The sequence below is a fragment of the Leptopilina heterotoma genome, unplaced genomic scaffold (genome assembly GCF_015476425.1).
Source record: "Leptopilina heterotoma isolate Lh14 unplaced genomic scaffold, ASM1547642v1 Lhet_417, whole genome shotgun sequence".
Taxonomy (NCBI): domain Eukaryota; kingdom Metazoa; phylum Arthropoda; class Insecta; order Hymenoptera; family Figitidae; genus Leptopilina; species Leptopilina heterotoma.
In genome coordinates, this window is record NW_025111076.1 from 818,134 (window position 1) to 830,810 (window position 12,677).

At 34.3% G+C, this 12,677-nt stretch overlaps 2 protein-coding genes across 2 annotated transcripts; one reads left to right on the plus strand and one right to left on the minus strand.

The window, feature by feature from the left end:
• The first annotated feature begins 3,950 nt into the window (after positions 1 to 3,950).
• LOC122506400 lies at positions 3,951 to 4,463 on the plus strand. The gene has a single exon (XM_043618541.1). The coding sequence runs from the start codon at positions 3,951 to 3,953 to the stop codon at positions 4,461 to 4,463; it is 513 nt and encodes a 170-aa protein (XP_043474476.1).
• A 5,831-nt stretch (positions 4,464 to 10,294) lies between these two features.
• On the minus strand, positions 10,295 to 12,157 carry LOC122506401. The gene is made up of 3 exons (XM_043618543.1): positions 11,944 to 12,157; positions 11,447 to 11,628; positions 10,295 to 10,303 (listed from the first exon to the last, which is right to left on the minus strand). Exons 1-3 carry the CDS (start codon positions 12,155 to 12,157, stop codon positions 10,295 to 10,297), a joined length of 405 nt encoding a protein of 134 aa, XP_043474478.1.
• Between the last annotated feature and the right edge of the window lie 520 nt (positions 12,158 to 12,677).

Consider the following 12,677-nt stretch of genomic DNA (forward strand, 5'->3'; position numbering starts at 1 on the left):
ATGTTTTAAATTTAAAACATGAAGAAAGCTAACATAATGAAAATAATTTTTGAAGAAGTTACAGTAAGAAAGTAGCAAGTTTTAATTATTATAATAATTAAAACTTGCTACTTTCTTACTGTAACTTCTTCAAAAATTATTTTCATCATTACGATTATTCATTTCTAGAATTTAAAACTAAAATTCTTCTTTTAGTGAATTTTTTCAAATAATTTGTGAAAAAGTTCTTTGAGAATTTTCAAATTTTTTTTTTACAATTTAATTTTATGAAATTTTGATTATTCTGACAGTCCTCAATTAAAACTATATTAGAAATTAAAAACTTTAAATAATTGAATTTTCATATAAAGAATTTTATCAACAAAATTTTTAAATAATTTAATTCTCTTGACAAATTTTAATAATAATTTTAAGAATAATTTCATTTGTTGAAAAATTTGATAAAAATTGTATTCAAAATAATTGAAATTCTGCCAAGAATTTTATTATAACTTTTGAAAAGAATTGAGTTTTAGAGAGGAATTTTATTTTTCATATAGATAATTGAAATTTTGAAGAGAATTTTTGTAAATTTTTAATATAATTGAATTTTTGAGAATAATTAGAATACTTATGAAAATAATTGAATTCCTGAGACGAACTTTATTAAAATATCTTTTTCAATAATTGAATCCTTTTGTGAAATTTTATTGAAATATATATTTTTGGGGGTACAAATATCATTCTAATTCCATATTGTTATGAGGAATGCCAACAAAGAGTTGTTCATCAATTATCATTCTGATGCAAACACATTGAAGATTCATAACATTAATTGCTTGAAATGTGTCCTGTAAACTGCACTTTACTAAAAAGTTGCTGGTATTATAAATATAATTATCACCTTCAGCTATATAAGAACCCTCTGACAATTCTTCTTGAATGATTGCGACATGTATACTTGGACATTGACAATTATGAATGTGGCATTCACAAATTCCATTAATTTTAACGAAGAAATGCACTAAAGCTAATTTTAATTCGTCATTATGAAGATATCCGACAACATAAGATTCAGTCTGTACTGACCGTTGATAACTTTTAGCGACATATAATTTCTTGTTTTTTAGTAGTCGACAATATTTTTGCAAAGACGTGTAGTTAACCAGATTGGCACTGGCCAGAGAATTTCGAATGAATACAGGTACTTGGGGAAAATTTTCATAAACTCTAACAGAATAACAATGTAAATCAATGTCTTCGTTCATCTTCACCTGATGTTTTTTACTGAAGCAAAAATTTTTAACTGGACCTTCGGTTAAATTTTCTGTAAAATGGACCATTTTTATAAACTGAATATAAGATATGGCAATTTGTGAGTCTATATGCCATGTGCCGTGAATTAACTTAAGAAATTTCCCATTCATGTTCTCATACTCATAACAAGAAACTGTCCACAGTGGTCCAAGTCGTCTTACACAATCAACCAAATGTAGTATCTGATGTACATTAATAGAGCAAAACTGTAATCCATATAATATTTCAAATTCTCTTACAAATCTCTTCAATAAATCCTCAGCAACATTTATACAATCTGGTGACAATGTTTCGAAACTAAGTAACGATACGCCTAGTACTAACAAGAGGTAATGATTAAATAAATCAGGTCTTAAAAGTCCTTCCAAAATCGGTGCAGAATAGAAAAAAAACCACAATCTCAATTCCGATGCTTTCCAATGGCATAAATCTTGAATCGAACGAGGCATACGATGCACAAATTTTGGTGGTTTTATTTTAAGCAAGTGGGAATTTATTACATTAATGAAATTGTAAAACGAAAATCCTTGTGCACTGTATTTTACATCGAAGAAAAGGGTTAACATTTTTTTTACAACACCTCCATCTATACCGTGCATTTTATCAATTTCAATGCCCTCAAGAAAATCTGGCATAATTTTTGAGAATGCGTTAGGGCCTTTTACTCCCATTATAGGTGCATTAGGAGTTGCTTCATTTGCAAAATTTATGCTTTCCTCTGAAGTTCTTAATGTAATATCATCTTCATACCTGTATACATGAACTGAACCTTGAGTGTCAAGTAGAATCTTTTAACCTTTGGAGTAACACGCTGGACATCCGTAATCTTCATTATATTATGTGAAATTAAGAAATTGAGATTTTGCAGATAAATCGCAAGTTCCTGAAATTAAAATTGTCTTCACTTTAATAACCCGATTTTCACTTGGTAATAGAATATTAATCCCTTCAGCTAAATTTTTAAAGGACTCACGGGAAGCATATATAAAACTATTTGCGTGAGGTTTTTTATTTCCGTACCAAATTCCGGCTAAGATGGTATTTTCCTTTTTTTCGCATTTGAAATGGTAACTCATTAATCGTAAGGTACAAAGGTGTAGGAATATTTAGTTTGGGAGAAAACACTTGAAGCCACTTTTAGAATTTGAATCTCTAATAACTTTATTTGTACTTTCTCTTATTACTCTTAATAAAACACTTTGGTTTTAGTCACAGTGGAATAATATAAACGAAGACACTGATAATACTTTTTTTGTGAGTGCTTCTCGAATATCACGATGCGCGTTGTTCTGAACGTAGCAGTGAGTAAGATATCGACAGTGCTGCCAACTCGACCTTACTGGAATGTACTAGACAGTGATGCGGATTATACTAAAATTATACTAACACCGCGAAATTTGAAAATATATATTGCGAAATAGTATTTTTTGCTTTAAAAGAGTTTACTTAAATAAAATATAGCACTTTAAAACAATATTTTACATTCATTAAATATTTAAAATAAATTTAACAATTTTGTTTAAGGGGACACCTAAGTCACCTAAAAACAATGCAAAAAGAGTCAACTTTCGGTACACTTTTCTCGAAAACTATTATTGCAATTGCGTTCGCCCTTTTTTATTCGATTACAAATATAATCAAGTATATGAATAAGAAGTAATACGACGTTATCTTCAATAGAAACTTTTTTATGAATATTTATACCCAAAGCAAAATAAAAATCCCATTTTCTCTGATTCATTGACTCATATCTCCGTTTGTACAACTCAAAATGATGTTAAACTTCTTATTCGTATTCTTGGAACCTTACTGAATAAAGTAAAAAAAAGAAATTACAAATTGGTTTAGTAGATTCGGAGAAAAGTGTACCGAAAGTTAAAAAATTGTAAAAAAACAATTTTGACAAAAGACACGAAAAAAGAAAAAATACTAAAAACTCATGGTATTCAGAATCATGTAATCAGATTTTTTTCTACTCTTCAGAAAAGGTTTTAAAAACACAGGAAAAAAAAAGTTTGACTCCGTTTACACCTTAAATTCAGCCCATGTATTTCACATAAGTCTGTCCTTGTTTAACGGGGCTGACTCCGTTTACACCTTAAATTCAGCCTCAAAAATAGGCTGAAAGTAAAACTTTTTTTTTAGTGTGAAGTCTTGTTCTATTCCTAATTGAGTCTACTTTTAGAAAATCAAATTTAAAAATATCGATTTTTTTGTCATTTTTCCACTTAGGTGTCCCCTTAAAGGCGCACTCACAGCTAGTAGGCAGCAATACAAATTTGAATTTACTGTCTCTTTCACTCTAATTGACTTTCTCTCTTACTCCAATTACTGCCTGCGCAGGCAGGCAGAGCTGTGAGTGCTCCATAACACATTAAGGTGACTAAAGAACCGGGAATTATGAAAATTTAAAAATGAAAAAATCTGTACATTTTTACAGAAAACATGTGTTGATGATAAAATTCAGAACTTTCTCAAATATACTAAAGATTATACTAGATACTAGATCAAAATTTTAGATACTAAACGTCATGTGAATTATACTAAATCTAGTATAAAATATACTAAGTTGGCAGCACTGGTTGCGGCAGGCGGGGGTTAACGTTATCTTCTCTTCCATCCGTCATCCACAAGGAAATCCAGTGGAAAGGGTAATGAGGGAACTGGGCCGCCTGTTTCGTACGCTTTGCGCAGATCGACATACCCGTTGGGTTAAATGTTTGCCTGATGTTGAATTTTTTTTAAACGCAACAACCCATGTTAGCACGGGCTATTCACCTCTTGAGTTGCAATTTGGGAAGGGTCCACGGGATCGAGTAATGGACATTATCAGATTTCCTGAAGCGGAAGTCATATCGAGAGAAGCTAAAATAGGTATCGCGAGAGATCGATTAGTTAAGAGTTTTGAGAGAAGATCTAAAAATCAGAAACATCTATCCAAGATTAATTTGTGCGAAGGAGATTTAGTCCTTCTGCATGTTCCAAAACAATCAGACGCGGTGAAAAAAGTAACGCGCAAATTCTTTCACTTGTTTTACGGTCCGTATGTTATTCTGAAAGATTATGGTAATGGGTCCTTTAAGCTGGGTGATCCTGAGAATCAAGACAAAGAAATAGGGGTCCACCATCAAATAAATTTAAAAAAATATAAATCGGAAAAAGCATGAAAATTACGAAAATATATAGGAAATAAAATAAAAGTATTTTCTTCAAGGTCTTGATCTGTATATTCTTTGATTCACATGATAATAAAATTTAATAAATCTTGTAATTGGATTATGATCATGTTTGTGTGGTGAGTGAAAATTTTTGCGACAATCATACATATGTGAGCATATTTAATGCGTGATGGCCAAAATAAAATTATCATGGTCGACGTGAATTTAAAGAGATGTATGTATCTAAGAACTGATGAATTATGTATCTTCGATGGTTTTCTATGCCTAAAAGAATGCTGTAATAGTATCTGAATTCGAATTATATAATAGTTGTCGTATAATGTGAAGGAAAGAAAAGATGTTACCAAAATTGTATATTTTGCTTCGAATTAATTTATTAATTCGGAGCAAGGGGGGGAATGAAAGAGTAATAGTGATGAGGCGAAAGGGGGGATGAGTCTAAGCGATGAAGAATCGTGAATATTCGCAAAAGAGTGCGGGAATCTCGAGAAACATCGGAAAAATTATATAAGCGCCAGATTTGTAAACTGGTAGGAGGGGATTTTGAAATTATGATAAAGGCCGATTTCGACTTCCTCGATACCATTGTTTGCTCAATCGCTGAAATTGAAGGCGTCATCCTCTGCACATCGCCGATGGCTCAGAGGTGAACAGATCAAATATAATTCCGGTTAATAGTAAAATTTCATTAAAAATATTCATTTAAATTAAAATCTTTTTTATAGCGTGGCGTCATTTTTTTTACTATAATTTTCAATTCTTAAAATAAATATTGGGAATCGAGGAAGTCGGAGGAATAAGGAAGGTCACACTGTGGACATATGAATGCTGTCCATCCGGTGCACGGATACAAAATTTGGGATTGAAATTATCTATATATCTTTATCAACAATATTTCAATCTCCCGCCCGCAAGGCCAGTTGTGACGACCCGATTCGCACTCTCGAGATTCCTAGGATAAGGATTGCTTTCTGGATGACGATCGTCGAGCGATAAGTTTTAATATTTATTATCTATTTTAAAATTGCATTTTGTCAATTTGGTTTCTCTAAATGTTTATATGTTTTCTTGTTAATATTTATATAATGAATGTGAACGTGGAATGAATGACTATTTTCGAGAGTGGCCGAGAATTCAATAATTTTAACGAATTATATAAATATCAATTAAAATTAATCATAATCTTCGTTAGGACGCGTCCCTTGCCTAACGATTAATAAATTTATAATATATTCATTATTTATTGTTTTCATTATTCTGTTGTTTCTATTATTGTGTTTTGTTTATTTATTATCGCCGAAATAATATCCATTAAGAGAAGTCATTTTTAATTTGTAATATATTTGTGATTTGAAACGTTATTATTGATTAATTAACATTGACTAATTGTTTAATTTTATTTGACATATCAATTGCTTTTAATTCATTTAAATTTTAAATAACGAAAATATAAAATTATTACACACTGATCACACTATTTATTGAGAAACATTAGAATAAGCGATAGGCGAGATATACATTCGAGACAATAGTCAAAGACGACAGTCAGAGAGTCAGTGAGTGAAATAGAGACACAAACATAATAAAGGTGGCAGCACTTCGAGCGCGAATCGTTCAAATAATCACAACACTTCCCCTCGATGAGAGTTCGATCATTCGTTAATCGGTTCTAAGGTTCCAAGTCCGATTCCCTTTAAGCAGCGTTGATGTTTTGATTTAGGCAGCGGTTTGGTCATTATATCCGCTATCATGTCCTCGGTAGAGACGTGTTCCAATTTCAGTAGATTGTTTTGTAATATCTCTCGGATAAAATGGTGCCTCACACTAATATGCTTACTTCTGGCGTGAAACGTTGGATTCTCGGCCAGCCTCTGAGCTCCCATGTTATCGTTGAAAAGATTTGTATCCGATAAATTTTCAAATCCTAATTCTGATAGAAATCTCTTAATGTGTATAATTTCTTTTCCAGCCTCCGTCAACCCCATGTACTCCGCCTCAGTGGATGAAAGCGCAACGGTCTGTTGCTTCTTGGAATCCCATGAGATTGCGCTGCTTCCCAAAATACATGTGTACCCTGTATAAGATCGTCTATCAATTAGGCAATTAGCCCAATCGGCATCCACGAATCCCTTCAATGTCTCTTCGTCCTGCTTGAAAATCAATCCCAGTTCCGCTGATCCTTTTAGATAGCGTAAAACACGCTTTGCCGCTGTCCAATGCATATTTCCATAGCAGTTATTAAATTGGCTTAAGACACTGACGGTATGGGATATGTCAGGTCTCGTGCCCACAGCCAAGTACATTAATGCACCCACTAGTTCGCGGTACGGCAATCTGTTTTCATCTTCTGAGATTTGATCTGGTTTGATCAACTTCACGTTGAGATCCATCGGGGTGCTGACGGGTTTCGAATCCGTCATGCCAAAACGAATTAATAGATCGTGAATATATCCTGTTTGCTTTAGAACGATGCAATCGGATTCGTATGAAAACTCGATTCCCAGGCAGTATTTCGGTTTGCCAAGATCCTTTAATTCCAGTTCTGATGAAAGAAATCCCTTCAATTTGTCGATTTTATTACTCTTCTTCGAAATTACTAATATGTCGTCTACGTAAACGATGATAAACAAAGCGTCTTCCCCTTGTCCTACGAAATACACGCAAGGGTCTGCGTTGGTTGGAGTAGCACCGAATCTTTTTAGTAATGCGTCGAATTTTTCATACCAGTTTCGTCCAGCCTGACGAAGTCCATAAATGGATTTCTGCAATAGACAAACCACGTCGTTCGTCCTTAAATCTTCAAGCATACATTTTGCTTTTGTTTTCACTTCGTTGTCGATTCGTTCTCGTTCAATAATCACTTCTAAGGCGTCGGTAAAATAGTTAGGAACTTCCATGAATACCTCTTCTTTGATGGATCCGTTCAGGTATGCGGTTGTAACATCCAGTTGTTTGATTTTCATTTTATATTTTGCAGCAAGAGCGATAAGTAGGCGAATGGAGCTTAGTCGAGCTACCGGCGCGAAAGTTTGGTTAAAGTGAACTCCCGGTTGCTGAGCGAACCCCTGAGCCACAATGCGTGCTTTTCGTCTGTCAATAGATCCGTCTGGTCTACATTTATTCCTTAAAACAATTCTGCTTCCTATAATTTTCTTGTTGAGAGGTCGATTCACAAGTATCCAAGTATCCTTTTTCAAAATGGACTTGGCTTCTTCTCCTATTGCTATTAGCCATTCTTCTCGATCAGGTCCTGAAACTGCTGACTTGATGGGGATTTCCGCTGTGAGAGCTTCTTGCGTTTGAGCAAACGATGCTGTTTCATTTCTTATCATATTGTACCGTTTCCTAGGTCTTCATCGTTGTCCTGTATATTCTTTTCCAGGCCTTCCTCGACCTCTGACAAATTCGATGTTCGGTTCATCTCGTTCAAGATCTTCAATTTCTTCGATTTCAGATTCATCTTCCTCAGCTTCATTCTCCGCCGGTTCCTGAAGAAATTGATCGTTATTTTGGTTGTTTTGGATAGGTTTAATCTCGATATCAGCGATATGTGGAATTTTGTCATCCTCTTGCATATAACTTTCCGGAAACAAGTTTTCGTACTGATGATCCGTTGATCTTGATGATTGATCAAGAAACTTGACGTCTCGTGATACCACAATCTTCGATTTTTCTGGAATCCACGTTCTATATCCTTTAGAATCCTGCGAATAACCCAAGAAGACTCCTTTAATGGCGCGTTCGTCGAACTTCCCCTTAGTTGAATCTCTATTCAAGATGTAGACGCTGCTTCCAAATTCCTTCAGATGACTGACGTCTGGAATTTTGCCGGTCCACGCTTCATGAGGAGTGCGTCCATTTAAACTTCTCGTTGGACACCTGTTGCGAATATAATTCGCAGTCGCAACTGCTTCTGCCCAGAAGGATGGTGGTAACTGTGACTGGATGAGAAGACATCTACTTACATCAAGAAGAGTTCGATTCTTCCGTTCTGCGGTTCCGTTTTGTTCCGGATTGTTCGGAATGGAGAGTCTTCTTTGAATACCACATTTTTCCAAGTATTCGTTGAATTCCGTAGAGATGTATTCTCCTCCGTTGTCCGACTGTAAGTACTTGATTTTTCCATTTCTCTGTGTTTCTACGAGAGCCTTGAAAGTTTTGAAAGCTTCGAAGGATTCACTTTTCTTCCTGAGAAAACGTTTCTCGCACCACTTCGAACGGTCGTCAATGAAGGTTATGAAGTACTTCGCACCACCCTTGGACTCAGCACGCATGGGTCCACATAAATCACTATGAATAATGTCAAGATTTTCGCTTTTCCGATCAGATCTCGTTGGGAAAGGAGTACGCGTCATCTTTCCTCGTAAGCAAACTTCACACTCAAAATTATTTCCGAATTCCTTGACGTCTAAACCGATGATAACGTTATCCCGTTGTGCTTTTCGAAGATCACTGACGTTTAGATGACCAAGGCGACGATGCCACGCGATTAAATTAGACGATTCAACTTCACTTGAATTTGCAGTTTCCAATGATTTCCGACACGGCTCTTGTTTTAATTCGCAAATGTAGTACAAATCGCCGACTCGATTTGCCGTTACTTTAATTTTTCCGTCACTTCCGATCACGGTCGCACAATCTTTAGTAAATAAAACTTCACATCCCTTATCCGTCATTTTCGAGATCGATAATAAATTTGTTCGTAGATCGGGAACGAATAACACTTCAGTTAAGTTAACGTTCTTAACTTTACCGTCAAGTTCAGCAGCAAAGGACACGTTTCCTTTAGCTGTGATTTCCGTAGATTGATTACTCGCCAAGTTTAATTTTCCGCGTTTCGAAACGTCAATTTTTGTGAATAATTGTTTATCGTAACATAGATGTGAAGTGGCTCCACTGTCCACACACCACTTAGAATCACCAGCACAGTTTTCAGCTTTAAACACTTCATGCATTTGTTTTTCCGGGAAACACTCAATTGCACAGAGTATCACGTCGTCTTCCGCACTTTTTGCTGTAGAACGCGTATTTCCATCTTTCTTTGGGCAGTCAACGGCTTTATGACCAATTTCTCGGCATCTGTGGCATCTGTATTTGAAAGATTTCTGTTTACCATTAGCACTACTGTTCACCGTACTCTTTTTTTGATTCCACCGTTTCGTAAACATTGCGTTTTGTGTCGTTCCGCGAATATCACTGTTACGGGCGTCACTTTCTTCTATCACTTTTATTCGAAGTACCTCCGGCGATGGTAAATCGTCTCTCGACTCGATCGCGCACCTAAAGTTTTCAAAGCATGGCGGTAAACTATATAACAACATAATTGCTTGCAAATCTTTGTTAATGTCAACTTCCATTTCGTTTAATTTATCTATAGTATCGAAGAATTTCCTAACATGCTCGCGAATGTCCTCGCCATTTTCCATCCGGTGTAGCAACAGCTGTTTCAATAAAGTGGCCTTTCGAGCAGGCCCCTTTGATTGATAAATGTTTTCCAGCTTTAACCAAACTTCCCGTGACGTAACCAAACCTTTTACCTGCTTCAACTCTGACGGGTGAATAGACAATATTAAATCCGATTTTGCCTTACTATCTGCGTCGCTCCAGAATCTAATGGCGTCTGCCGTGGCCGCTTCTCCTGTTGGCATCTTATTGTCACCATTTACATACCTCCAAGCATCATTCTTAATGAGCAAGGCTTCCACTTGCATCTTCCAAGTGTCATAGTTCTCCTTGTTCAGACTTTCGATACGCGAAAAGGTAGATGCACTCATTTTTTACAGTTTTACTGTTACACGACCACGCCGTCACACTTCTCGTTAAACGCACTGAAAAGAATTCGTTCCTATGATTTTCACTTTTTGCTTTTAACGTACATTCCGGTTATCTGGGCCCATAACCTATTATTAGATAAGCCGTGGAAATAAACAAAAAGAATATTATTTAAATGAACACTGATCACACTATTTATTGAGAAACATTAGAATAAGCGATAGGCGAGATATACATTCGAGACAATAGTCAAAGACGACAGTCAGAGAGTCAGTGAGTGAAATAGAGACACAAACATAATAAAGGTGGCAGCACTTCGAGCGCGAATCGTTCAAATAATCACAACAATCTCTACTGTCAAAGAAAGCCATAAACAGAGGATATTAAATTAAAAATTTACTTTTGTTTCTTAAAATCGTTCCTACTTTTGCTATAAAAAAGAAATATAAGTGTGGTTTCTGTAAATATTATACAAAAAATGTAAGTACTCCGTCATTTCGAAGAAAATAATTTATTTCAATATATGCTTTTCTATAAGATTCATGGGATGCAAAATTTCGTTAATAATCTTGAGAAATATTATCTTTAAACTTTTTTCAAAGTTCATTTGGATGAACTGGTTGGCAGTACATTAAAATACGTACAAATAAGTGTCTTAATTATCTAAAGTTTGAACTATTATTTGAAATTAGGAAATTAAAACGTCTTTGACCAATTGATAAGAAAGAAACGTGAAAAGAAATCTAACGTGTGAATCTTATTACAAAAAAATGACATAATTTACCAATAAGAAGCGTCGAAGAAAGTCTTACGCGTAAAGACAGCCATACTGAGACACACTCCTTTTTTAAGAAAAAAAATATATAACGACTCAGACATTTTTATAGAAAAAATATTTACTTTTATTTCAATAATTCAGTGTAAACATAATTCTTGATTAGTAAATTAGGTCTTTGATTTCCTAAATATATAATTAATGATTCCCAAGATTTAACTCGTGAAAATGCAACATATACTTGCCCATGATTAAATACATTTTTACGAAGGTCTACACCAATCTTGTCAAAAGTTTGTCCTTGGCTTTTATTTATTGTTATTGCGAATGCTAATTTTATAGGAAATTGCCGTCGTTTGAAAGTAAAAGGATAAATATCCTCACAATACAGCGTAATACGATTTATAAATACAATATCTCCAACCTTATCACCTGTTAAAACACGACAACGTAGCAGATTGTTTGATAGTTCTAATACCTGCATTCGCGTTCCATTACATAAACCTTCATTAATACTAAGATTTCGAAGTAGCATGACAATACAATTGGCTCTTAATCGTAATTCATAAGGCGGGAAATTTGATGGATTTAATGTATTCAAATACTCTGGTAAAATAGCATCATTTATACTTCCATTATCACAATTTTCGGTACTATCAACACTTGTATAAATTCGCTCACTTTTATTATCAAACAGTTCGAGTACCTTGTTGTTAATTTCATCAACATCAACATTTCGAGCAGACAATATTGCTACTTTTGCTAAATCATCGTATTTATTATTGATAATTTATTCTCCAAATATTTTATGAATGATATCACCATTTTCTACACATTGCTCTGGTGCTAGTATATTATTATCATTATCATTTAAAGTACCATTTCCAACTGATAATAAATATTCTGAAAATTCTTTTTTACCAGGTAAAGTTCTCATATTTTCTGTTAATGATATCACCTTAAAATGGCTCCATAATGTGCTAGATTTAATAGATAAATTAACTAATTTGCTTCTCGTAGCATTAACTTGAACAGGCAATAATTGTCTAAAATCACCACCCAAAAGCATAGTTTTTCCACCAAATGGCATATCAACATTCATAAAATCGCGTAATGTTCTATCAATTAATTCCATAGCATATCTTGGCGCCATTGGAGCTTCATCCCAAATAAAGACATCAACCTCTTTCAAAAATGTAGCTTCCTTAGATTGACCTTTAATATTTGATGTAGAATCATAGAACAATGGAACAGGCATCCCAAACGTTTTATGTACAGTTTTACCACGGGGAAGTAATATTGCGGCAATGCCTGTAAATGCCATAGTACAAACACATTTTCCTTTACTTCTTAACAAATGGTATAAAGTTGTATAAACAAAAGTTTTTCCGGATCCACCTAGTCCATAAATGTAATAACATGAAGAAGATGGTATTCTTTTATCTTGGATAACTACATTTAATACTTCATCAACAATATCCTTCTGTTTGGAATTCAGTTTCACATATTGCATTTCACCAATCTCTTTATGTTGTTGTAATGACATTTTGTTGTTCGTTTGATTTTCTGTTTCAATACTTATTTCATTTAAGTGTATCATTTCAAAACAAAATTGCGAATATTTGATCCTTCATGCAACAGAAAGTTAATTATAT